Source organism: Apus apus, chromosome 21, assembly GCF_020740795.1.
Source record: "Apus apus isolate bApuApu2 chromosome 21, bApuApu2.pri.cur, whole genome shotgun sequence".
Lineage (NCBI taxonomy): Eukaryota > Metazoa > Chordata > Aves > Apodiformes > Apodidae > Apus > Apus apus.
The window spans coordinates 2,897,110-2,918,740 of record NC_067302.1 but is presented as its reverse complement, the minus strand read 5'-3'; the positions used below and the strand labels follow the sequence as shown (position 1 = coordinate 2,918,740).

At 56.3% G+C, this 21,631-nt stretch overlaps 1 protein-coding gene across 5 annotated transcripts in view; it reads left to right on the top strand.

The window, feature by feature from the left end:
* PTPRU (protein tyrosine phosphatase receptor type U) overlaps positions 1 to 21,631 on the top strand; it is a 60,733-nt gene that overhangs the window by 19,995 nt on the left and 19,107 nt on the right. For 2 of the 5 annotated variants that reach the window (XM_051637748.1, XM_051637752.1), the window contains exons 3-23: positions 935 to 1,206; positions 1,304 to 1,385; positions 2,003 to 2,118; positions 2,327 to 2,501; positions 3,316 to 3,609; positions 3,948 to 4,256; positions 8,099 to 8,208; positions 8,601 to 8,802; positions 9,406 to 9,508; positions 9,601 to 9,874; positions 11,568 to 11,604; positions 12,056 to 12,194; positions 14,475 to 14,504; positions 15,209 to 15,366; positions 16,811 to 17,001; positions 18,187 to 18,259; positions 19,545 to 19,621; positions 20,333 to 20,350; positions 20,968 to 21,004; positions 21,321 to 21,418; positions 21,509 to 21,625. In XM_051637748.1, coding sequence (XP_051493708.1) covers positions 935 to 1,206; positions 1,304 to 1,385; positions 2,003 to 2,118; positions 2,327 to 2,501; positions 3,316 to 3,609; positions 3,948 to 4,256; positions 8,099 to 8,208; positions 8,601 to 8,802; positions 9,406 to 9,508; positions 9,601 to 9,874; positions 11,568 to 11,604; positions 12,056 to 12,194; positions 14,475 to 14,504; positions 15,209 to 15,366; positions 16,811 to 17,001; positions 18,187 to 18,259; positions 19,545 to 19,621; positions 20,333 to 20,350; positions 20,968 to 21,004; positions 21,321 to 21,418; positions 21,509 to 21,625 — 2,912 coding nt within the window. The remainder of the gene's footprint in view (positions 1 to 934; positions 1,207 to 1,303; positions 1,386 to 2,002; positions 2,119 to 2,326; positions 2,502 to 3,315; positions 3,610 to 3,947; positions 4,257 to 8,098; positions 8,209 to 8,600; positions 8,803 to 9,405; positions 9,509 to 9,600; positions 9,875 to 11,567; positions 11,605 to 12,055; positions 12,195 to 14,474; positions 14,505 to 15,208; positions 15,367 to 16,810; positions 17,002 to 18,186; positions 18,260 to 19,544; positions 19,622 to 20,332; positions 20,351 to 20,967; positions 21,005 to 21,320; positions 21,419 to 21,508; positions 21,626 to 21,631) is intronic. The other 3 variants (XM_051637750.1, XM_051637749.1, XM_051637751.1) reach the window with 3 other exon arrangements.

Genomic DNA, 21,631 nt, shown 5'->3' with positions numbered 1-21,631 from the left:
CAAGCACAAATCCAGGCTGGGTGCAAAGTGGATTGAGAGCAGCCCTGAGGAGAAGGATGTGGGGGTGATGGTGGATGAGAAGCTCGACGTGACCCAGCACCGTGTGCTGGAGCCCAGAACCCACCCGTGTCCTGGGCTGCATCCCCAGCAGGTCAAGGGAGGGGATTCTCCCCGTCTGCTCCACTTTGGTGAGACCCTCCCTACCACTGCAGGGTCCAGTTCTGGAGGCCCCAACACAAGAAGGACATGGAGCTTATGGAGAGAGTCCAGAGGAGGCCATGGAGATGATCCAGGGGCTGGAGCAGCTCTGCTCTGGAGACAGGCTGGGAGAGTTGGGGTGTTCAGCCTGGAGAAGAGAAGGCTGCAGGGAGACCTCAGAGCACCTTCCAGTGCCTGAAGGGGCTCCAGGAAAGCTGGGGAGGGACTTGGGACAAGGGCAGGGAGGGAGAGGACAAGGGGGATGGATGAAAACTGGAAGAGGGAGATTGAGGTTGGACATGAGGAGGAAATTCTTGGGTGTGAGGGTGGTGAGAGCCTGGCCCAGGTTGCCCAGGGAAGCTGTGGCTGCCCCATCCCTGGCAGTGTTGAAGGGCAGGTTGGATGGGGCTTGGAGCAACCTGGGCTGGTGGGAGGTGTCCCTGCCCAGGCAGGGGGTTGGATCTAGATGATCTTGAAGATCACTCCAACCCAGTCACCATTCCTGGAGGTGTTTCGAAGATGTCTGTGTGTGGTGCTGAGGGACATGGTTTAAGCACCGCACTTGGTTGAGTTGGATTAATGGTTTGGTAGAGTTGGGTTATGGTTGTACTGAAAGATCTTAAAGATCTTTTCCAACCAGAATGATTCTGTGATTCTGCATCCCTGCTTGCCAAGCTCAGGAGACGTGGAGCAGGGGGGTTACTCCACGCTCTCCCCCCTTCTCCCTCCGCCGCAGGCTCCTACCTGATGGTGAACTCCTCGCAGCACGCCCCGGGCCAGAAAGCTCACCTGCTCTTCCAGGCGCTGAGCGAGAATGACACCCACTGCCTCCAGTTCAGCTACTTCATGTACAGCCGGGACGGCCACAGCCCCGGCACCCTGCGCGCCTATGTGCGGGTGACGGGCGCCCCGGCGGGCAGCGCCGTCTGGAACGCCTCCGGCTCCCACGGCCGCCAGTGGCACCAGGCTGAGCTGGCCGTCAGCTTGTTCTGGCCCAACGAGTACCAGGTGAGCCCAGCAGAACCCCTTTTGCATGGCCTGGGACCCCCGCTTTGCACAGCCCAGCTCCCCTCTCCGTAGCTGACCCCCCTGTTGGGTGCTGCAGGTCCTCTTCGAGGCGGTGGTCTCCAGCGAGCGCCGGGGCTACCTCGGCTTGGACGACATTTTGCTCTTGAACTATCCGTGCTGTGAGTGTCAGGATGGGACCCGGGCGGGTGGAGGGTGCTGGGCTGGGCAGTGGGTTCAAAGCTGGTGCCCGTTGGGGTGGTCCTGGGGAGAGGTGATGGAGTGAGGCTGATGTGCAGCCTGGTGGCACCCGGTAGGCCTGTTGCCAGCTCCATCTCCTGGGTACCTCTGGGGTTCCTTTATCCTTCCCCTCCAATGGTGTTGCAGTTTTTATAAAACCTTGTTGAAATGCAGACTGAGCACGTGGCCCGAGTGTTCCTGTTGAGAGAGGCCACCTGGGCTGGCGGGGACCTGAAATCCTAGGCTGTCCCAGCGTGTTGGCTGTTGGGGTTCACCTGCTGTTTATTCTAGACTTTGTGAGGGGGGTAGGAGACCTGCCCCTCTCTGTCAGCCCCATAGCCTGTGCCGTGGGATCCTGGAGGCGGAACACTGCATCCCTCCCCGGGACACTGCCTGATTTTATGGGAATGGGAAGAAAATCCTGAACCCAGGATGAGGAACTGAGCCCGTTCAGAGCTGGGCTCCAATCCAAGCATCCCGCATGGGTTCTTGGGGGGAGCGGTGGGATTTTTGCAGCACTTGGCCACCTCGGTCACCTCTGGGTTGTGTCCCTCGGCAGCCAAAGCTCCTCATTTCTCCCGCCTGGGTGATGTGGAGGTCAACGCGGGGCAGAACGCCACCTTCCAGTGCGTGGCCGCCGGCAAGGCCGCCGAGGCCGAGCGCTTCCTCATGCAGGTGAGCGACGGGCTGGGTGGAACCACCATCTCCACCCTCAACCCGTGGCTTCTGCGGTGCCACCGGGCCTCCCCTTCAGGAGGAGACCCTGCTGGGCAAGGGGGAGAAGGGCAACCAACGCCCTGTTTTAAGCAGACATCCTTTGGGGGACATATTTGGGTGTCACGCTGGGTGGGCTGGTGACATCTTGTCTGTCCCCCTTGGGCAGAGGCTGAGTGGTGAGATGGTCCCTGCCACCTCCGTGAAGCACATCAGCCACCGGCGCTTCCTGGCCACCTTCCAGCTGGAGCAGGTGTCCAAGGAGCAGCAGGACCTGTACCGCTGCATCACCCAGTCCAGCCGTGGCTCGGGGGTCTCCAACTTTGCAGAGCTCATCGTGAAAGGTGGGTGAGATTGGCTGTTGCCTGCTGGGTTTCTGGGTTGTGGATGGGCTGTTTCTGCTTGGCTTTGGCAGAGGAGGAGGAAGGTGGGATGCTGGAGGGTGGTGAGATACTGGGGGTCAGTGGAGTTGCAGTTTCTCATGGGAATGAGTCACTACACTACAACGTAAAACCAGGAAGCTACATTTCCTGGTGGCCTTAGATCATTTGTTTTTGATTGCAGGAGGTGGGAATTAATTAATTACCTTGCAACTGTGCAGCACCACCTGGCAGTGTGCCTTATCAAGATAATTAAGGATTGATCAGCTGAAACCCTAGTGCAGCTGTTAGAGCAGTGGAGGGCACGTGCATGGGCTGAAGTGTAGATACTGGATGAAAATAGAATGATGGAATGGTTTGGGTTGGAAGGGACCTTAAAGATCATCTAGATTCAACCCCCCTGCATGGGCAGGGACACCTCCCACCAGCCCAGGTTGCTCCAAGCCCCATCCAACCTGCCCTTCAACACTGCTAGGGATGGGGCAGCCACAATTTCCTTGGCCAACCTGAGCCAGTGTCCATGATGCCCTCATGTACTTGAGGGCCAATCCCCACATCAACTGGGTGGGGGTCCCAGTCTGTCCCATGCCCTCCAGTCTGCAGGTTCTGGGTTTGTTTGGGAAGAGACTTTGTGAATGTCTCAACTGTGCTAGCTAAGAATAATACACAATAAATAGTGGTGCCTGTGGTGGTGTTGGCCTGACTTCAGGGCTGGGGATGCTGTGGAGCTGCTTCAGGAGCGAGATGCTCCACCTGCCCCATCTCTGATCTCTTCCAGAGCCCCCCACACCCATTGCACCCCCCCAGCTGCTCCGGGCTGGCTCCACCTACCTCATCATCCAGCTCAACACCAACTCCATCATCGGGGACGGCCCCATTGTGCGCAAGGAGATCGAGTACCGCATGACCTCGGGGCCCTGGTCGGAGGTCCATGCTGTCAACATGCAGACCTACAAGCTCTGGCACTTGGATCCAGACACGGAATATGAGATCAGTGTCCTGCTCACCCGCCCTGGCGAGGGGGGCACTGGCAAACCAGGACCACCCCTCATCAGCCGCACCAAGTGTGCAGGTGGGTCCCACACTGCAGCCTGGCCACCCTGGGTAGCCTTGGGCAGGGTCACCTTCCAATCCCAGGTGGCTTTGGGCAGGTCCCCTGCCACCCCAGGCCCTGGGCAGGCAGCGTGACTGGGGCTGGATGGGCTGGATGGGCTCTCTAAGGTCTCCCTGGAGCCTTCTCCAGGCTGAACACCCCAACTCTCCCAGCCTGTCTCCAGAGCAGAGCTGCTCCAGCCCTTGGATCATCCCCGTGGCCTCCTCTGGACCCTCTCCAGCAGCTCCATAACACACACAAACCCACGAGCCGTTTTGCTCCGTCACTCATCCCTCCCCATCCCTCTTCCCCCCTAGAGCCCATGCGGGCCCCCAAAGGCTTGGCTTTCTCCGAAATCCAGTCCAGGCAGCTGACCTTGCAGTGGGAGCCACTGGGCTACAACCTGACCCGCTGTCACACCTACACCGTCTCGCTCTGCTACCGCTATTCCGTGGGCTCCGGCCACAACCAGACCTTCCGGGAGTGCGTGAAGATGGAGCGCAACGCCAACCGCTACACCATCAAAAACCTGCTGCCCTACAAGAACATCCACGTCAAGCTCATCCTCTCCAACCCCGAGGGTCGCAAGGAGGGCAAGGAGGTGATATTCCAGACAGATGAGGATGGTGAGTTTGCCCGGGAGGTGCTTTATCCCCCCGCCGGGGTGTTTCCTGGGGCCTGGTGCACATCCTGGAGCGTGATGGGGTGGCTGCTGTGGCCATCACACTGACTGGCAGGTGGAAAGGTGGTTGCTGTCCCAGGGCTGTGTGAGGGGAGGTGGAAGAAAGGGACAATGATGGCAGATGGGAAAGGGGAATGCTGGGAGTGGCTTGGGGGGACACAAGGGGACAGGATGGGGATGTCACTGTAGGGACTCCTGGGTCTGTCATTTCCCAGCCCTGCCCTTGTCCTCTGGCCGGAGCATTTTAGGTGGAGGGTGCAGGAGTTGAGTGATGCCCAACTTTTCTGGTGTCCAGTGACAGGACAAGGGGCAATGGGCAAAAGCTGGAACACAGGAGGTTGAACCTGAATGTGAGAAAATTCTTCTTGACTGTGAGGGCGGCAGAGCCCTGGGCCAGGCTGCCCAGGGAGGCTGTGGAGTCTCCATCCCTGGAGACATTCCCAACCCACCTGGATCCTGTGGGATCTGCTCTAGGGGATCCTGCTCTAGCAGGGGTTGGACTGGATGATCTCCAGAGGTCCCTTCCAGCCCCCACCACTCTGATTCTTTGAACTTATCCCAGCAGAAATCATCCTTCTCATCCCTTAGCGTGGAACCAAAGTTCAGCAGCAGTAACAATTACAATTAAAACAATCAATGCTTTGCACTTGGGTGGCATCTTTCACCTGCTCGGTTGCTGATTAACTCGATGTGATGTTTCAGGGTTAATTGCTGATAACCAGAGCCCAGCTCAGCTTTGCTTGGCTTCCCCCAGAGCTCTGCCCTGGTTAATTCTGCTCTCAGGTGGGTTTAGGTTGTGCAGATGAGCTCTGTGAATGAGCGTGTGTTGATAAGGGGTGTCTGGCCCTGGTTATTTGCCAGCAGTGTTGCTTCTGAAGAGCTGAGCTGTTTCTCTTCATCCTGTCCTGGCCATGCCCAGGGTTTGAGTCCCCACTCTTGGCACCTGAGTGGGGCTGATGTCCTCACTGGAGGCTCCAGCGTTGCTCCAGGACTCCTGGGTCTGACGTTTCATGCTCTTTCCCAGCCCTTCCCTGAGGATGTCCCAGAGCTGGGGCCACTGGAGAGGTCTCCCAAGTCTGGCCTGACCCTGCACTGTGTTCCCCAGCTGCAGCTCTCCATCATTTTGGACTCTGAAGATGCAGTGAATGTGGCAGAGGTGCAGGGTGGAGCTGGCTCCCTGTCTCCAGTGCCACCCATCAGTGACAGGCCACATTCCAGGACTGGCAGCTCTGCTAATGACTCTTGCCCATCATGTCCTTGTCATAGCCCCACCAGCATCTCCTCCACATGCTCTGGTGGCTCAGCCCTGTCAAGGACAGCAGAGCAGCCCCCAGAAACTGCTGCTCTGGTGGTTGGTTCTGCAGCTGGTGGGGCTGGGGGGTCCCATCCTGCTCTGCTGAGGGCAGAGGTGGGGGCTGGTGTGGGGACAGGGACCCACTGTGCCCTGGGCTGGGTGCTGGATGCTGAGTCTGGCAGGAGCATCCCTGGCTGTTGTGCAGTCACCAGAGTTTACTGTGAAGCAAGAAAGGAACTCGTCTCCAAAACACTTTTTAGCATCACGAGTCAGCAGTGAAGGTGGAGGAGCTGATAACTGCACAGGATCCGAGCAGCTCCCAGCCCTGGGATGATCCCCAGGAGAATCCTGCCACAAAACCCCCTGCTTGGGACTTGCCTTGAATGGGGACCCACCAAAGCCTGGCTGGCTCAGCACTCCCAGTTCCCAGGCTGGAAGGGAAAGCCTGCAGAGCTGGGAAGGTCTCTAGGTCCTGTTTCCATCTCGGCTGCCTGAATTTTGTCACCTTTCTCTGGCTCTTCCTACACCCCCAGCCCTGATCTGCCCCACCAGGAGCTCGAGCTTCATGCTCCTACTGGCTAATTTTCTGTCTGTGGCTGCTTCAGCTGTTCTCACTGCACTGTGACTGCTCCAGCTGTTTTCCTAGGGAATATTCATACTCCAGATGTTTTTTGCTCTGCTGTCATCACTCCAGCTGCTTTCCCCTGTGCCTGGACCAACTGGGGTTTGGGGCTTCCCCCCTGGGGTCTAAAGGGTGATGGATTGATGGATGTCTGCCCATAGATACTGCAGGTACTACACATGGACTTGTCCCAGCACCTCTCAGCCTGCTTGGAGGGTAATGAGGATTCCAGCCCCTCGAGCTGGGTGATGAGCAGCAGCCTGTGCAATTAAGCCCAAACTTGTTAATAATAGGACCCTTGATTGGGATTTATTTTGGTGCCAGGGCAGCTCTAGTTGCAGCATCCACTGCTGCAGCCCTGGGGCTTGTTGTGGGGGGGCTGGTGTGGGCTGCAAAGATGCTCACTCCACCCCCCCAGGGGAGAAACCCTGGTTTTGGGGTTAGAAAATCCATTTCTGGAGCATTGATAACTGTGCTTAAACCATAGGTGTTTTTCACAGCATCCCCCTTGGACCCCAGGTGAAGTCCTGTTGGGTCCTGGGTGCAGGGAAGAGGGTGATTGATCTGTAGGTTGCCCAGCTGGTGTTGAGGTGGCCCTGTATAGATCCAGGGGAGCTTGGGAAGGTTGGTGACCCTCAGCTGGAGATTCTTGACTATGTCTGCATGAAACAATGAGCTTCCCACATAGGGGCATGTGGAAATGCCATGGCAGTGTGTTGGTGCCATGGGGATGAGTGTGCAGGGAGCCAGTTCTGCAGGCAGGTCATGTGCAGTGCATGAATAAATAAAGTAAATGCATTAAATATATATATATGCCTATATATTTATATATATATATGGCAGAGGGGTGTACACACACCTGGGAGTTGTTGTGTACCTCCCCTGGTCTCATCCTGGTGCCTGCACAAGTGCCTGGTGCCTGTACCAAGACATACATCTAGCAATGCATGTATATAAATGGATCTATAGAGATGCACGTTCCTGCCCTAAAGGTTTCTCTAATTCTCCACGAATTTAATAAGTGCCTTGAGTACACGTGTAGGACACGGTGCCTCTGGTGAAATGAACTTGTAAATCAAGTGGAAACGGTGTCTTTGCACGGTGGGGAACACGCGGCCGGTGCTCGCTCTCCCGGCCCCGTAATTAGATCTGAACAAACCCTGCAAGGAAGGGAAGGCAGAGGGGAAGAGCTGAGGACACACTGCAAGGAGAAGGGGGCGTGTTTTGGGTGTTGAGAGGAGGATGCTGCTGGGGATCGGGGGCTTTGAAGGGCCATCGCCCCTCCTGTCCCCCTCCCTGACCCCCTTGGGTCAAGAAATCTGTGGTAAAGAAGCGAGTATCGAGCCTGGTGCTGTTCATGGCTGCTGTTGTTTGTGCTTATTGTTGGGGGTGTTAATTAGAGTGGAAGGCTGGGGCACGTCAAGCCTCTCTGCAGATGAGGATCTTATCTCTCGCCAGGGGAGCGTTGGCAGCATCTCCAGAAGATGCTGGTGGCTCCAGAGGGAATTTGGGTTGTGTGGGAAAAGAGAATTCTTTTTCCTTTCCTCTCCTTGGTGAGCTCAGGTGAGCTCTGCCCGTGGTGGCACCCAGGGCTTGCTGCTCTGCTGGCAGAAATGGGACCTGCTGGGTTTGTGTCATGGCAAAGTGCCACCAGTGGGCTCAGGAGCACAGCAGGAGCATCATCTCCCTGGGGAGCCCCATCTCCCTGAGGAGTCCCCAGCCTGTCTAGTGGCATGTTCTGGAGCAGAGGGGACATGGTGGCTCTGTCAGGGCAGAGCTGCTGCAGCCACCTGGAGGGCTTTCCTGGAGGATTTATCCTTCCAGATGGGTTTCTCTCTGTATCCAAGCATGTCCCCCCTTCCCTCTCCAGTGCCTGGTGGCATTGCCTCGGAGTCCCTCACCTTCACCCCACTGGAGGACATGATATTTCTGAAGTGGGAGGAACCAGTGGAGCCCAACGGCCTCATCACGCAGTACGAGGTACGTCCTGAGGCTGCGGCACCTGTGGGGGACCCCTGGGGACATGGGGGGTGTCAGGAGGATGCAGTGAGTGGGACCTGAGGCAGCCACCACTTTGGATCACTGGGACTAAGGGTGGCTGTGGTGTTACTGCTGCCCTGAGCCCTTTGTTTGGAGCATGGATCCAGGCAGTGTTCATCTTATTGGGGACGGGGTCCTGCTGGGGGTCCTGCTCTTCAGGGTGCTGCTCTCGGGGTCACCAGTATCATCCAACACTGGCATTTCCAGTGGACCCCTTATTTTCCACCAAAAGTGCCTGCCTTCCAGGCTGCCCCTGTGACCATCCCCTCTAACCCCTTCTCCTGGGACCTGGGCTCTCTCCCCTCACCATGGCTGTTGCCCTGTCCCTGCAGATCAGCTACCAGAGCATCGAGTCCTCCGACCCAGCGGTCAACGTGCCCGGCCCGCGACGCACCGTCTCCAAACTGCGCAACGAGACCTACCACGTCTTCTCCAACCTCCACCCTGGCACCACCTACCTCTTCTCAGTCCGGGCCCGCACTGGCAAGGGCTTTGGCCAGACAGCACTCACTGAGATCACCACCAACATCTCTGGTAGGTTCCCTGGGCTCCAGACATGGTGCTTCTCCTCCACGCTGGTACACGGTGGCAGTGCCAGAGCCTCCGCCACCCTCTTGTGGATTTTGGAAACTGGCTGCTGCTACTAAAGGATTCTCTTGGTGGTGGCAGCTGTGCTGTGAGCCCCCCACACCTGGAGCACTGGTGCTGTCTGAGCCATCAGTGTTTAATCAAGGGATTAATTGGGCTTGTTAATTAACCTCACAATATTTGGGACTGTTTGCTTGTGTCTGCGGCATCGCTATTAACCACAACAAATAAGCTGACATAGGTCCTAATGGGGGCACTGGATCCCAATGGCAGCTCATAGGGGCTGGGGGGCTGTGCTGGGCATGAGGGGGTCCCTGCCTTGGTGCTGGGGTGCTGCTGGGCTGGCTTGGGTGTGCTTCTGCCCTGGGTGGGATGCTTGAGACTTGGAGGACTCTTCTTTCTTTGCAATAATCCACATGACACCCTTTGGTGATGCCATGGACAAGGCTGCTTGTGCCTCAGTTTCCCCCTGAGTGGCCAGACAGCTCCGAGTGCATCCCTGGGGACCAGGACTCACCCCTGCCCCCTCTATTCCTGTCCCCTTTGCAGCTCCCACCTTCGACTACGGGGACATGCCATCGCCGCTGGGCGAGTCGGAGAGCACCATCACGGTGCTGCTGCGGCCGGCGCAGGGCAGGGGGGCTCCCATCAGGTAGGCTGGGGGTGCACGAGGGTGAGACCCCCGTGGGGGAAGGCCAGGAGCATCCTTCCCATGAAGCTAACCCATGCCTGGCCCTTCACCAGCACTTACCAGGTCATCGTGGAAGAAGAGCGGCCCAAGAAGCTGAAGCGGGAGCTGGGAGGACCCGAGTGCTTCCCGGTGCCGCTCACCTTCGACGACGCCGTGTCCCGTGGCTCTGTCCACTACTTTGGGGCTGAGCTGCCTGCCAGCAGCCTCACTGAAGCCAAACCCTTCACTGTGGGGGACAACCAGACCTACAGTGGCTACTGGAACCCACCGCTGGAGCCCAAGAAGGCCTATCTCATCTACTTCCAAGCCATGAGCAACCTCAAAGGGGTGAGTAGCTGTGGGATGTCACTCCATCCAATGGGGTGTATGGGGTGTGGTTGGACCGGGCAGGAACCTGCCTGGAGTCTGGGGAGGTCAGAAAAAATGGGACTTGTTTTAGATCCCCTTGGGGAATCACACTCAGTGTCCTGTCTGGAGGGAGCTGGTGCTCTGGGCCACCCCTGTGGCACACTGGGATCATGGGTGGGTGTCCTCCTTCCTCCCAGCACCCCTGGGCTGTGCCTGTCCCCCTCCTGGTGCCAAAGCTGGGGGTGATGAAGCTTCTGCCAAGCACTGCAGTACTGGCTGGGACCCCAACCAGTGCTGGGGGAGGAGCTCACCTTCCTGGGGCTAAAATTGGGGTGGAAAAGGACTGTTTGGGCAGCAGGAGCCACGTGTGCCTTACTGGGACCTGCTGCTGGCACAGCGACTGCTCCAGAGAGCTCCTGGGAAGCTGCCAAGTTCCTGGGCTGCCTTCTCCCTGCCTGCCGCTGCCTGTTCTCTCAGCAAAGGCATCACAGCCCCACTCCAGCAGCAGCCCCTGCATCCTCCGGGCTGATTTTCCTCCCAGTGGGACCACTGGGACCCTTCTTGGCTTCACCTGCTCCAGCAGCTCCATCCCACGTGGGAGAGGATGGGCTATGGAAGAGAAGCAACAGGACCACGGCAGCATCCTCATCCTGCGCGGCTCTGTTTTGCTGGAAAGGTGCTGGGTTTTGGATCCTTTCCTCTGCTCTGGGATTGTTCACACCTCACTGGGCTGTAATTATGGATGGGGAGGATCTCAGCTCTGGCTCGCTCGGATGCTGCTGGATAATAACTGGTGGCTGATGCTGGTTTATTGCCTTCCTGCTGGGAGGCAGTGGAGTTGTCCCTGCTGCCGTCAGATGTTGTGAAAAAAGCTGGATCCCAGCTTGGGTTTTTTGTGGGTTTTGTGCCAGATGAAGCAAGAAGCAGGAGAAGCAAGAGCTGGTGACTGCAGGGAGAGCAGTGCTGGAGCTGGCCCTGCCCTGGGAACACTGCAGGGGCAGGTCTTGGTTGGAGGGTGGATGGAGCAGCATTGCCAGCACTGGTGTCCTGAGGGGGCTGGAGGATGCTCGGGAAAGAAGACAGTCCTGCCAAAATGGTGCTTTTTATTTTGCAATGGAATTTGGATCCATGAAAAGATGGAATATTTTAGCTGAACCCATCCCTAAAAGTGCAAAAAAAAAAAGAAATAATCTTTTGGAGAACTGAGCTGGAAGCCCTCACAGCAACCTTGGCAGCACCCACGGAGCACTGGGGATGGGGCTTGGAAACTTGGATGGATGGAAGAATAAAACCCCACAAAGCTCTGAATGATGACTTGGGAGTGTCTTAACCATAGTCAGTGATGTGCTGGCTCTGCTGGGTCTCTCCTTTGGTGCTCCTGAGCTTTGCTGTCCCCTCTGTGTCAGGAGTGGTGGCTTCAGTTGAACAGATGGACTCTGGTTTGAGGACTCTGGGGACAAACCATTCAGCAGCATCTCTTGGTGTGTGCATCCGCCAGAGCCACGTCGGCTCAGCAGCGGCAGGTCCTGCAGCACCAATCACCTGCAAACTCCCTTAATTTGGGGGTCCAAGCACCCATGGATCAGCCTCGTGTCCCCCCAGCCTTGCTGGGAGCAGGGAGTGGAGCCGCTGGGATGCTCATCCCACACTGATTCCTCTTTTTCCTCCATAGGAAACACGGCTGAACTGTGTCCGGATCGCCCGCAAAGGTGAGTCCTCCCTTTCCCGGACCTGTGGCTGCTCCCAGTGGTGGAACTGGTGCTGCCAGTGGTGGGGATGGTTTGTTTCCCGTGTTCTTTGGTGTCCCGGTTTTCCCCTTGGTTGAGTTTTTCCTCCTGAATCTGTGATTGTGGAGACAGTGGGAGGCTGGAGTCAGTGGTGCTGGATGCTGAACCAGGGATGGACAAGCTTGGGTGGGGTGTGACAAAAGGTGGCACAAAGGGACTGTCTCACCCCGTGGGGACCCAAGAGGGGACTTGCCTGGGGTCCCAGTGTGGCACTGCAGAGCCCTGTAATTCAAAAAGAAATAAAATGCAGTAAAATGTGTTCAAGGAGCAACGTGCATCCCATGGGACAAATCCCAGTGTTTCCCTGGCTGGTGTTGCCAGACCCCCTGGAGCTGAGCGTTGACTCCTCCTGCCTGTCCTTGTCCCCTGGCAGCTGCCTGCAAAGAGAGCAAACGTCCCCTGGAGGTGTCACAGCACTCGGAGGAGATGGGCCTGATCCTGGGGATCTGTGCTGGAGGGCTCATTGTCCTGATCATCCTCCTGGGAGCCATCATCGTCGTCATTCGGAAAGGGTGAGGAGTCCCTGGTGTCTTCATCTGTCCCCTCCTCCCAGCTCAGCCCTTCCCCACCACCCCAGCACTAACTGGGAGTTACTGGTGGTGATACTGCCACACTGGGCAGACTCCAAACCCTCCCTTGAGCTGTGGCTCCATGTGCTCGTGCATCCTGGTGTCTTCCTTGCTCTGTGACACTGGACACTGTGGGAGGCACAGGGGACACTGAGGACCAAGGAGAGGAATCCCAGGGATGTCCCCTTGCCTTCTGCAGTGCTGTTCACTGTCCCTCTCCCCCATATTTTTCAGTCTTTTTCCTCTTGTTCTGCTCCTTCTCAGCTTGGTGATGCTCTGTTGATTCTGAATCAGTGAAAATGCTTCTGGCTTGGAGGGGTCCTGGGCTGAGCCCAGCTGTCCCCAGCCCACCAGGACACCCCAGGGTGTGCAGCCCTGCACCTCTCCAGCCCAACATTACAAAAATCAGCTTAATTAGCCCTGAGATCTTGTCTCAGGGCTTCCCTGCTGCTTGGTCAGCCCAGAGCTGGGTCTGTCTGCAGCAGCATTGTTGTCCTGGCTCCAGCCATACTGGTGGCCACTCTAGGGATGGATTAGGGAAGGGGAACACCAGCTCCTTGGCATTGAGATGGGGAGGAGGGGAAGGAATTGCACCTTTCTGCTGTTACCCCACCAAGATGGTGGGTGAGCACCCAGCACTGGGGGGGTAGAGCCTGGGGGTGCTTGGTTCTGGGAGAATGGCTGGAAGAAGGCTCCTCCCCTGGCTCTTGCCTGAAAAGTGGTGCAGTGGGTCCTGCTCCAACACCTGGGCAGGCTCTGGCACTTGTCCCAGGCTCCAGTTCCTTGGGATTGTTGGGAGAAGCAGCATCTCCCCTTCCTCCAGGGCCAGGCTGCCCATGCCTGGGGTGCAGATGCTTGGACCATCCCAGCTCCTCCTGGCCTTGTTTTAATGGGAAGCCACTGAGCTTCCAGTGAAATGGGAACAATCCCTGGCTGAGAACCTCCAGCTGGCTTTGAGTGAGTCGTTCAAATTTGGGTGCACACCAGAGGAGAGGTTTTCCCAGGGCTGATTGATGGACCCCTGGGGATCCCCAGACTGCTCCCCCACCCCCCTGGGGAGTCCCCACTCTCCCCATCTTGCTTGTCAGGGAGCTGGCATGAATGTAGCTGTGGACTTTCACTCTGGAAGCTTGGTGGGGTGGGAGGGAGGAGGGTGAGGGCTTTTGGGGACACTCATCCCTGGGAGCTGCTGCTTCTTTTCACTTGGGTTCAGTGCCCTGGAAAGCAGCTTCTTGCTGTGCGGGGCTCAAAGCAGCGCCGAGCCGGGGGGGCTCTGAAAGCAGGGGGGAAAAAGCCAGCTCTGAAATGCTTTCCCTGTGTAGGGCTTGGGATGATGGGAGGAAAGTATGTTAACAGCCTGGGGGGGCAGACAGAAAAATAGCAGGACACAAGCTCAGCCCCTGTAAATCTGCAGATTTCTTGATGGCTCCGTTTGCCCTTAAAGGGTTCGTGGTGATTTATGGCAAAGCAAGGCTGGAGCATCCCTGTTGCTCTGGGATGGTGTCTGTGTGTATGGCTTTGGATCTGATGGAGCAAATGTGGTTTTGGGAGTGATGCTGTTGGGATGGTGGGTTGGAAGCTGTGAGTGCTGCTGCTGCCTTCCTGTTGTCCGTGTGGTGGGGTAAGAGGAGGAGCAGTTTTGCTTCACCATCCCAGGGTGAACCTGCCAAAGGACAAACCAGAGCCACAGATCAGACCTGGTGCTGAGGCCTCTGAATCTGGTACTGTTGGGAAGCTGGGACAACCCTGTAAATCTCCTCCAGAGCATTTTGTTCTTGGAGAAACACTGACATGTTGGAACAGAAATGCACCCCGAGAAGATGTTCACCTTTAAGCACCAGTGCACTGGAAATGTGGTGCCCTGACCCTGTTTTCCCCACGGGGGTTGCACCAGCTCCTTGGGGGATGCCCTATTTTGGACATATTTCCTGTTCAGTCTTAAAAATTGTGGAATAACCCCTCTAACAAGGGTGCTATGGACACCCCAAGCCAGGTGTGAGGATTATGGTCACCCTGTGAGCTCGTGCCTGGGCTCTGCCATGGGGATACCAGCTCCTACCTGAAGTTAAATAACTTACAGATGCAAAAGGGGAGCCAGATTTTTTGATGGTGCATTTAATTTTCTGGCAGCTGAGTTTCTGGCAGCTGTAACCCCCCTTCCCTGTGCTGGAGAGAAGCTGCTTATGCAATATCTGCTCTTCTCTTTGTTTGCATGCTTGCCAGGAGGAACTACTATTCTTATTCCTATTACCCGTAAGTAATTGCCATTCTCTCTCTCCTTTGCTCTTCCTCCCGGCCACCCCCTTGCCTGCCTGCTCCAACAAGTCCTTTTCTCTGCTGAGTACATTTTCCTGAGCCAGGGGCCCTTAAAAATAATGTTGCTGAGCTTGTTAAAAGACCAAAGGCAGCTTAAAGGGGAAGGGTCAGTGACTCTGGGTTGAATTCTGGATTTTAGCAGCATCTTGAAGTGTCCCAACCCCACCAAGGTGCCAGTATGGGCTCAGGTCTCCTCTCCATCCTTCCTACTTCTTGACTGTGAGGGTACCAGAGCCCTGGGACAGGCTGCCCAGGGAGGCTGTGGAGTCTCCATCCCTGGAGACATTCCCAACCCGCCTGGATCCTGTGGGATCTGCTCTAGGGGATCCTGTCCTAGCAGGGGTTGGACTAGATGATCTCCAGGGGTCCCTTCCAACCCTGACAACTCTATGATTCTTGGCAGGGGGAGACAGGAGGAGACATTAAGGATGAGCTGCTGCAGTTGCTGCAGCTGGTGAGGGATGATCTATGTGGGGCTGTGACCAGCTCAGAGCATTGGAAAACTGAAGTGTGGTGATGTGGGAAATAGTCCGTCCTGCTCTCCCAAATAACCCAAGCTTTGGGGGGGGGGTTTACAGCCCCGTTGGGTCAGTCCTGCTTACCTGGGCTTCTTCCCTGCTCTCCTTTTCATCCTGCTGCAGCAAACCTGTCAGCATGACCAAAGCCACCATTAACTACCGGCACGAGAAGACCCACATGATGAGTGCCATCGACAGGAGCTTCACTGACCAGAGCACCCTGCAGGAGGACGAGCGCCTGGGGCTCTCCTTCATGGACACCCACAACTACAGCAACCGGGGTAAGGTGGGGGACCCATCCAGCCACAGCAGGGCTCCCCAGTAATCCCTGAATATCCCTGAACCAGCTGAAATGTTTCTCCAAGGCTCAGGAGCAGTTAGTGCATCTGTTTTAGCCTGATGTCTGTAGCACCTTGGAGGCTTCTCCCTGCCCTGCGTAAACCTCCAAGGGTGCAGATTTTGCCAGTGTCTGTGGGAGCTTTTGTGGTCATCCAGGCTTTGCTGAAGGAAAACCACTGGCTTGAGCTGGGTCTCTGCATCTCAGCCTCTTGGGGTGGGGATTTGAGCTTGTGGCTGGGGGGGTACTGAGGCTCTTTGTGGGCTCAGTCACTGTCTGCAACCCCCTGAAGCTGAGTGAACCCCAACTCTTGCCTTACACTGAGGTTGAGGGCTTCCCACCAGCCTCCAGCCAGCACCCCTGGCTTGGCTGCACAGCCCTGGGCCTTGAAGGGTTGAAGAGCCTTCACATCAGAGGGAGACTGATAATTTAACACCCACTGGAGTGTACATCTCCGTGCTGATTTAGTTGTAAAAGAGCTCGGATGCCCCAGTTTCCACCATATGCTAATGACATCTGGCGCAGTCGCTTCGAGAGGCTGCTCAGCCACGGCTCCTCCGGCTGCAGGATTCAGTCTCCTCCTGGCATTGTCTCCTGGATAATAGAAGCCCAGAGGGCAAACCTTTCCTCCTCTTGACACATCTAACGTCTAGCTAGGTGTAGTATCTTTCAGTTACTGTCTTTGAAATGCTCCAAGACTGTCAGGGCTGAGCTGGGGTTGCTGCTGTTTTAGGGAAGGGGCTGTGGGGCCACATCCTGCTCCCACCCTCTTGCCTCCTGCTGGCATCTCCTCATCCCTTTCCTTGGCCGAGGAGATGATCTGGGGAGCTTGGGTTCTGCCACAGCTGGGGGCACTCTCTGCTGAGGCCACCCCTGGTTGCAAACATCCTTAGTTAATGAAGGTAAATGAATGGGCTGCTCCATCACTGTCTGGGGGCTGTTCCTTACTGTGCCTCAGTTTCCTTCCAGTCAAACAAAGTCACTAATGCTTCTCATGGAAACCCAAGTGGGTCCTCAGTGTGTGGCTGCACGGAGCCACCAGCACCTTGCAAACCCCTGCAATTAATTCCTCGTTAAACCCAGGGGCTGGTTGCCTGTCAGCTGTTCCTCTTGCCCACTGATTTCTGACAGGTTTGCTATGATCCTGAAAGGCTGTCATGGGAGTTTATTGCTTTGTGGTGTGGGAAGAGCTGCAGAGATCACAGGGGGTTCTGGACCACTTGTGTCTCCTGGAGAGAGACCAGCTGCAGCACCAGCATCTCCTGGGGGTTTGGATCTAGGTTTCCAGGTGCCCTCTTATCCCTCCTCTCCGGGTGCGAGGAGGTGGTTGGGGATGTGTCCAAGGCTTTGCTCCCCTGATGGCCCTGGTTCTCTCTCCCCTGCTGCAGGTGACCAGCGCAGCAGTGTGGTCAATGAGTCCAGCAGCCTGCTGGGGGGCTCCCCCCGCCGCCAGTGCGGCCGCAAAGGGTCCCCGTACCACACGGGGCAGCTCCATCCCGCCGTGCGGGTGGCTGATCTCCTCCAGCACATCAACCAGATGAAGACAGCTGAAGGCTATGGCTTCAAGCAGGAGTACGAGGTGAGAGCAGAGTCTTGGGGAGGGTGGGAAGTAAGATGGACAAGGTGGCACGGGTGGGACCTGTGTGCAAGGAGAAGATGCTCCCAACCCGGAGCTGCGGTGCTGGGGCCAGCAGGAGCTGGAGCTCACAGCTCTCCAGGCAGCAGTTATCAGCATGTGGGGTCAAATCTGTGGACCTGGCAGCTGAGGATCTCTTAAATTGAACAGGTCCCTGACTTGAGCCAAAGCAGCCCTGCCAGCCCAGCCTGCACCTCTCCTGTCTGCAGTGCATCATCCCACCTCTCCTGCGAGGGCTGGGGATGCTTCTCCCTTTCTTGGGTCCTCCTGGGCACCATGATGTCTTGTTCTTCTGCTCTCCAGCACACTTGTTCTGTGACAAGCGTGGCCATAGCCTAAGGACAAGCAAATCCTTGACAATCCAGCAGCTCCCAAGCCCATGATGGAGAGGATGTGGAAGAGGGTGATTCCCAAGGGGAGGGAAGTTCCCCCTTAATGTCATTGGCCACACTACCCATCCCACATGGTCAGAGCTTGTACCAGAGTGCACTGCTCTGCATGTCCATGCCACACCAAGCCCCACCATGCCCAGCCAGGTTGATTTCCCAACTCCATGTTGTCCCACAGGTCTGGCCATTGAAATTTTCCAGTGAAATTACTGTTTAATGCTTAGTTGCTTGAAGTACAGGAACCTTTCCCTCCTCACCCCCCCCCTCCTTTCATGCATTGGACAAACCAGGGCTTGCTATAATCATTAGTGCTCCTTGAAAAGCTGCTGTATGTTCTTAGAACCACTCATTTGGAACCACTCAGATATTATGGGAGGGGAGAAAACATGTAATTTCCTTCCACTTTTCTCCTCTTATGCCAATCTCTGAATGTTACTGTTATTACACACAAACCTGTTCTGTGCTGGGGAGGTTTAGAAAAAAAAACCACCACAACCAGCCTTGGAAAAAAAACCCACCCAACCTGATAGTCTGTAATTTGCTAGAAAAGGAGGCATTTTGTGGATGCACCAGAAGTGTGTACCTGGCCAAGAGTGTTATGGAGATGGCCATGGGACTGCAGGACCCAGGGCTTGGGATGGAGGGACCAACCCTGTCTGTCCTGCTCCATAGGTTGGTTATGGGGCTGAGGGGCCCCACAGGCTGCTCTCAGGTGGTGATGTCCATCCTTTCCTTACAGAGCTTCTTTGAAGGCTGGGATGCTTCCAAGAAGAAAGACAAGACCAAAGGGAGACAGGATCATGTATCGACATGTGAGTGGCTGCAGAAGAGGCGTAGACCCCTTGGACAGCTTGAGCAACCTTCTAATGGCTTTGGGGGCTTTTTTTTAGTAGATATCTGGTCCATGGCAAGGAATGAACTGGTGAGGTTTGGTTGGTCAAGGGCAGCACAAATGTCCTTGCAGGAGTCCCAGCCTTTGAGCTCCTGTTGGGCATCAACTGCTGGAGCAACTTGGAGGGTTGGAGCTGGGCCAGTGTTGACCCCAGGAGCTGGATAACCCTTGAAGACAGAACATCTTGGGGTGCTTTAAAATTGGTGATGCTGTCACCATGATACGGTGGTGGTGCCAGAAAGCCCCAGATAACCTGGAGTGTGTTTTTTTTGTATGGACTTCTGAGAAACTGCAGCCCTTCCTCAGGGAGCTTCTGGGGTGGACATGCAGGATGCAACAAAAGGGTTAAATGATGAGTTTTAGGACAGAATAAGGGGAAAGAGCTTGACCCCCCCAGAAGGGAGATGCTCCTCACCAGGTCCCTCCACAGTCAGTGTGGCATGGCTGCCTTGCTCCCTGCTGCATCTCTGGTGATGTTCCTGCAGGGATGAAGATACCATCTTGGTTCTCCTGGAGCTCTGGTGCTCTCCACTTCCCATGTGCTTTGTTCTGCAGCTTCATCCCTTCTGCTCCAGCAATGTCCAGTGGACACTGAAGGTTGGGCAGAACTCTTCACTGGCCTGACTGGGCTGTGGCTGTTCTGGTGCCCTGCTGGGGCAGGCTCAGGGTGCTGGAGGGTGGGTGCCCTGTGTCTTTGGCAGGACTGAGCAGAGCTCAGGGAAATACCAGGCTGAAAGCTGCTGACTCATGTTCCTGCTGGTCTAAATCAATATCTTTGGAAAGACCTCCACCAGCTTGTGTTTATTGCTTTAGAATCATGTCGTAGAATGGTTTGTGTTGGAAGGAACCTTAAAGATCATCAGGATCCAACCCCCTGCATGGGCAGGGACACCTCCCACCAGCCCAGGCTGCTCCAAGCCCCATCCAACCTGCCCTTCAACACTGCCAGGGATGGGGCAGCCACAGCTTCCCTGGGCAACCTGGGCCAGGCTCTCACCACCCTCACACCCAAGAATTTCCTCCTCATGTCCAACCTCCATCTCCCCTCTGCCAGTTTTGATCTGTTCTCCCCTGTCCTCTCATTACAAGCCCAAGTGTTTTGTGGATTCCTGGTGCAAAAAGATTGCAGAGGGAGCCCTGGAACCCATTGGGGTGACCCTCTTCTCCCCCGGGTGCTGATGGTCCCTTGTCCCCTTGCTCTGCAGACGACCGTCACCGTGTGAAGCTGCACCCGCTGCTGGGAGACCCCAACTCTGATTACATCAACGCCAACTACATCGATGTAAGTGGGGATGGTGCCTGTGTCCACAGGGGTTGGTCTGGGGCAGGAGATTCCTGTGGAGCCTGTGGGCTGTCCCTGAAGAACCAGCAGCATTGGGAGGAGCTTGGGAACCAAGAGCCATGCCATGAAGAGCCTGGCTGGTTATGTTCCTCAGCAATGCTTGCTGCGTCTCCTCTGCTCTGTCCCTCCTTTCTTCTCCCTTTCTCCATCTTCTCCCCTTGCCTGCTTTTGTGGCCATGGTTCTTCCTTCCCTGGATGAAGGATGCTGAGGGGGCCAAGGGACCTATTGTGGGCTCACACTGGGATACATCTAGATCCTACATGTCAGTGGGCAGAGCTTGGCCCTGGTGTCCTCTGAGAGGGGTGTCTCCCAAGAGCCGTGTCCTGTCACCTCCAGCAATGCCAGCACCAGGAGAGGTGCAGAAAGGCTCCATCAGGCACAGGGCTCAAGCATCTCCTGGAAGAAGGAACAAGTCCCACTCTTCCCTCTTGCCTGGAGGACATCATCTGTCAACAGTGACTTGATGCCACCATGATGGGCTCCCTGTGCCTGAGCAGCATCCCTCTGCCTGTCTCTGTGTGTCCTTTCTTCCCTGTGGCTCTCCATGACCTTCTCCAGGGCTGGTGCTCTAACCTGTCTCTTGATCTGTGCCTTCACTAATGTCTCTGTCTCTGATCTTTTTCTCTCAAACCTGTGTCGGGATCGTTAAGATTCGGATTAACCGAGAAGTAAGTAGCTGGTTCCCCTCTCCCTCCTTCTCTCTGCTCCCTTCTCCTCTCAGGTGTCGTACCTGGCAGCGTCTGGTGTTCCATAGCTTTTCAGGTTGGGAAAATGGGTGGATAAACTTGGGTTCAGGCCAGGGAAGGTGGATGTGAGGTCTCAGTGGCATGTCCTCCTCGGGGTGGTGAGGAACAGGGACTGTGTGCTCAGAGGAGCTGTTGAATTCAACCCACAAAAATCCCCCATGGAAGGGACCCAGGTTGGATGGAGAAGCCACAGTCACTTCCATGCACGTGATGGGGTTGAACTCTGTTGGGTCCACGGCCAAGGGGTGGGACATTGGGTCTCTGGTCTCTTTGGCAGTGGCCTTGCTGGGATGTTCTCTTTGGACTGGCATGTTCCTGTAAGGAGTTGGGAGTGGCCCCAGCAAGTGGCTGGGAGGAAGGAAGGGAGGGGGCTGTCACCCAGCGTTGTGTGGCTGCTGCAGGATGGGATGGTGGCCACGACCTGGCCCAGTGGACATGAGCAGCAGTTGCCACCAGTTGGGTGACTGTGAAATGTTCTATAGGGCTATGCCCTACTGTGTCCCCACGACTTGGGACTGACATCTCTGCTTCCCTTGCAGGGCTACCACAGGTCCAACCACTTCATAGCCACCCAAGGTGAGTGGCTGTCCTCCTAGCTCTTGGTTTAGCAGCCAGGTTTTGTCCCTGGTGGGATTTAATCTTGTGTGGGCAAGAAAGGGAGGGAGCAGGACAATTTGTGGCCAAACAAGGTGGTAGGAACGAGGAGCAGCTCCCACCCCTCCCACTGCCCCACCACATCGTGTGTCCCTTGGGAAAGAGGGGGCTTGAAATGCTGTGGAGGGGTTGGTGTGGCGGAGGCAGGGAGGGAATGCAGGGGCATGGTGGTGCTGCTGGAGGTGGGCTCTGCCTGTGCTGTCTGTCCATCCCTGGTGGCTTTTCCTCCATCCCACAGGGCCCAAGCAGGAGATGGTGTACGACTTCTGGCGCATGGTGTGGCAGGAGCACTGCTCCAGCATCGTGATGATCACCAAGCTGGTGGAGGTGGGCCGGGTGAGGACACCATCCCTCTCCGTTCAAGATCCAGCTCTGCTAGAAGCCTCCTCCACGGCACCATAACCTCATCCCATCCCCTCCTTGCAGGTGAAATGCTCCAAATATTGGCCAGATGACTCCGAGATGTATGGGGACATCAAAATCACCCTGGTGAAGTCGGAGACATTGGCTGAGTACGCCGTCCGCACCTTCGCTCTCGAGAGGGTACGT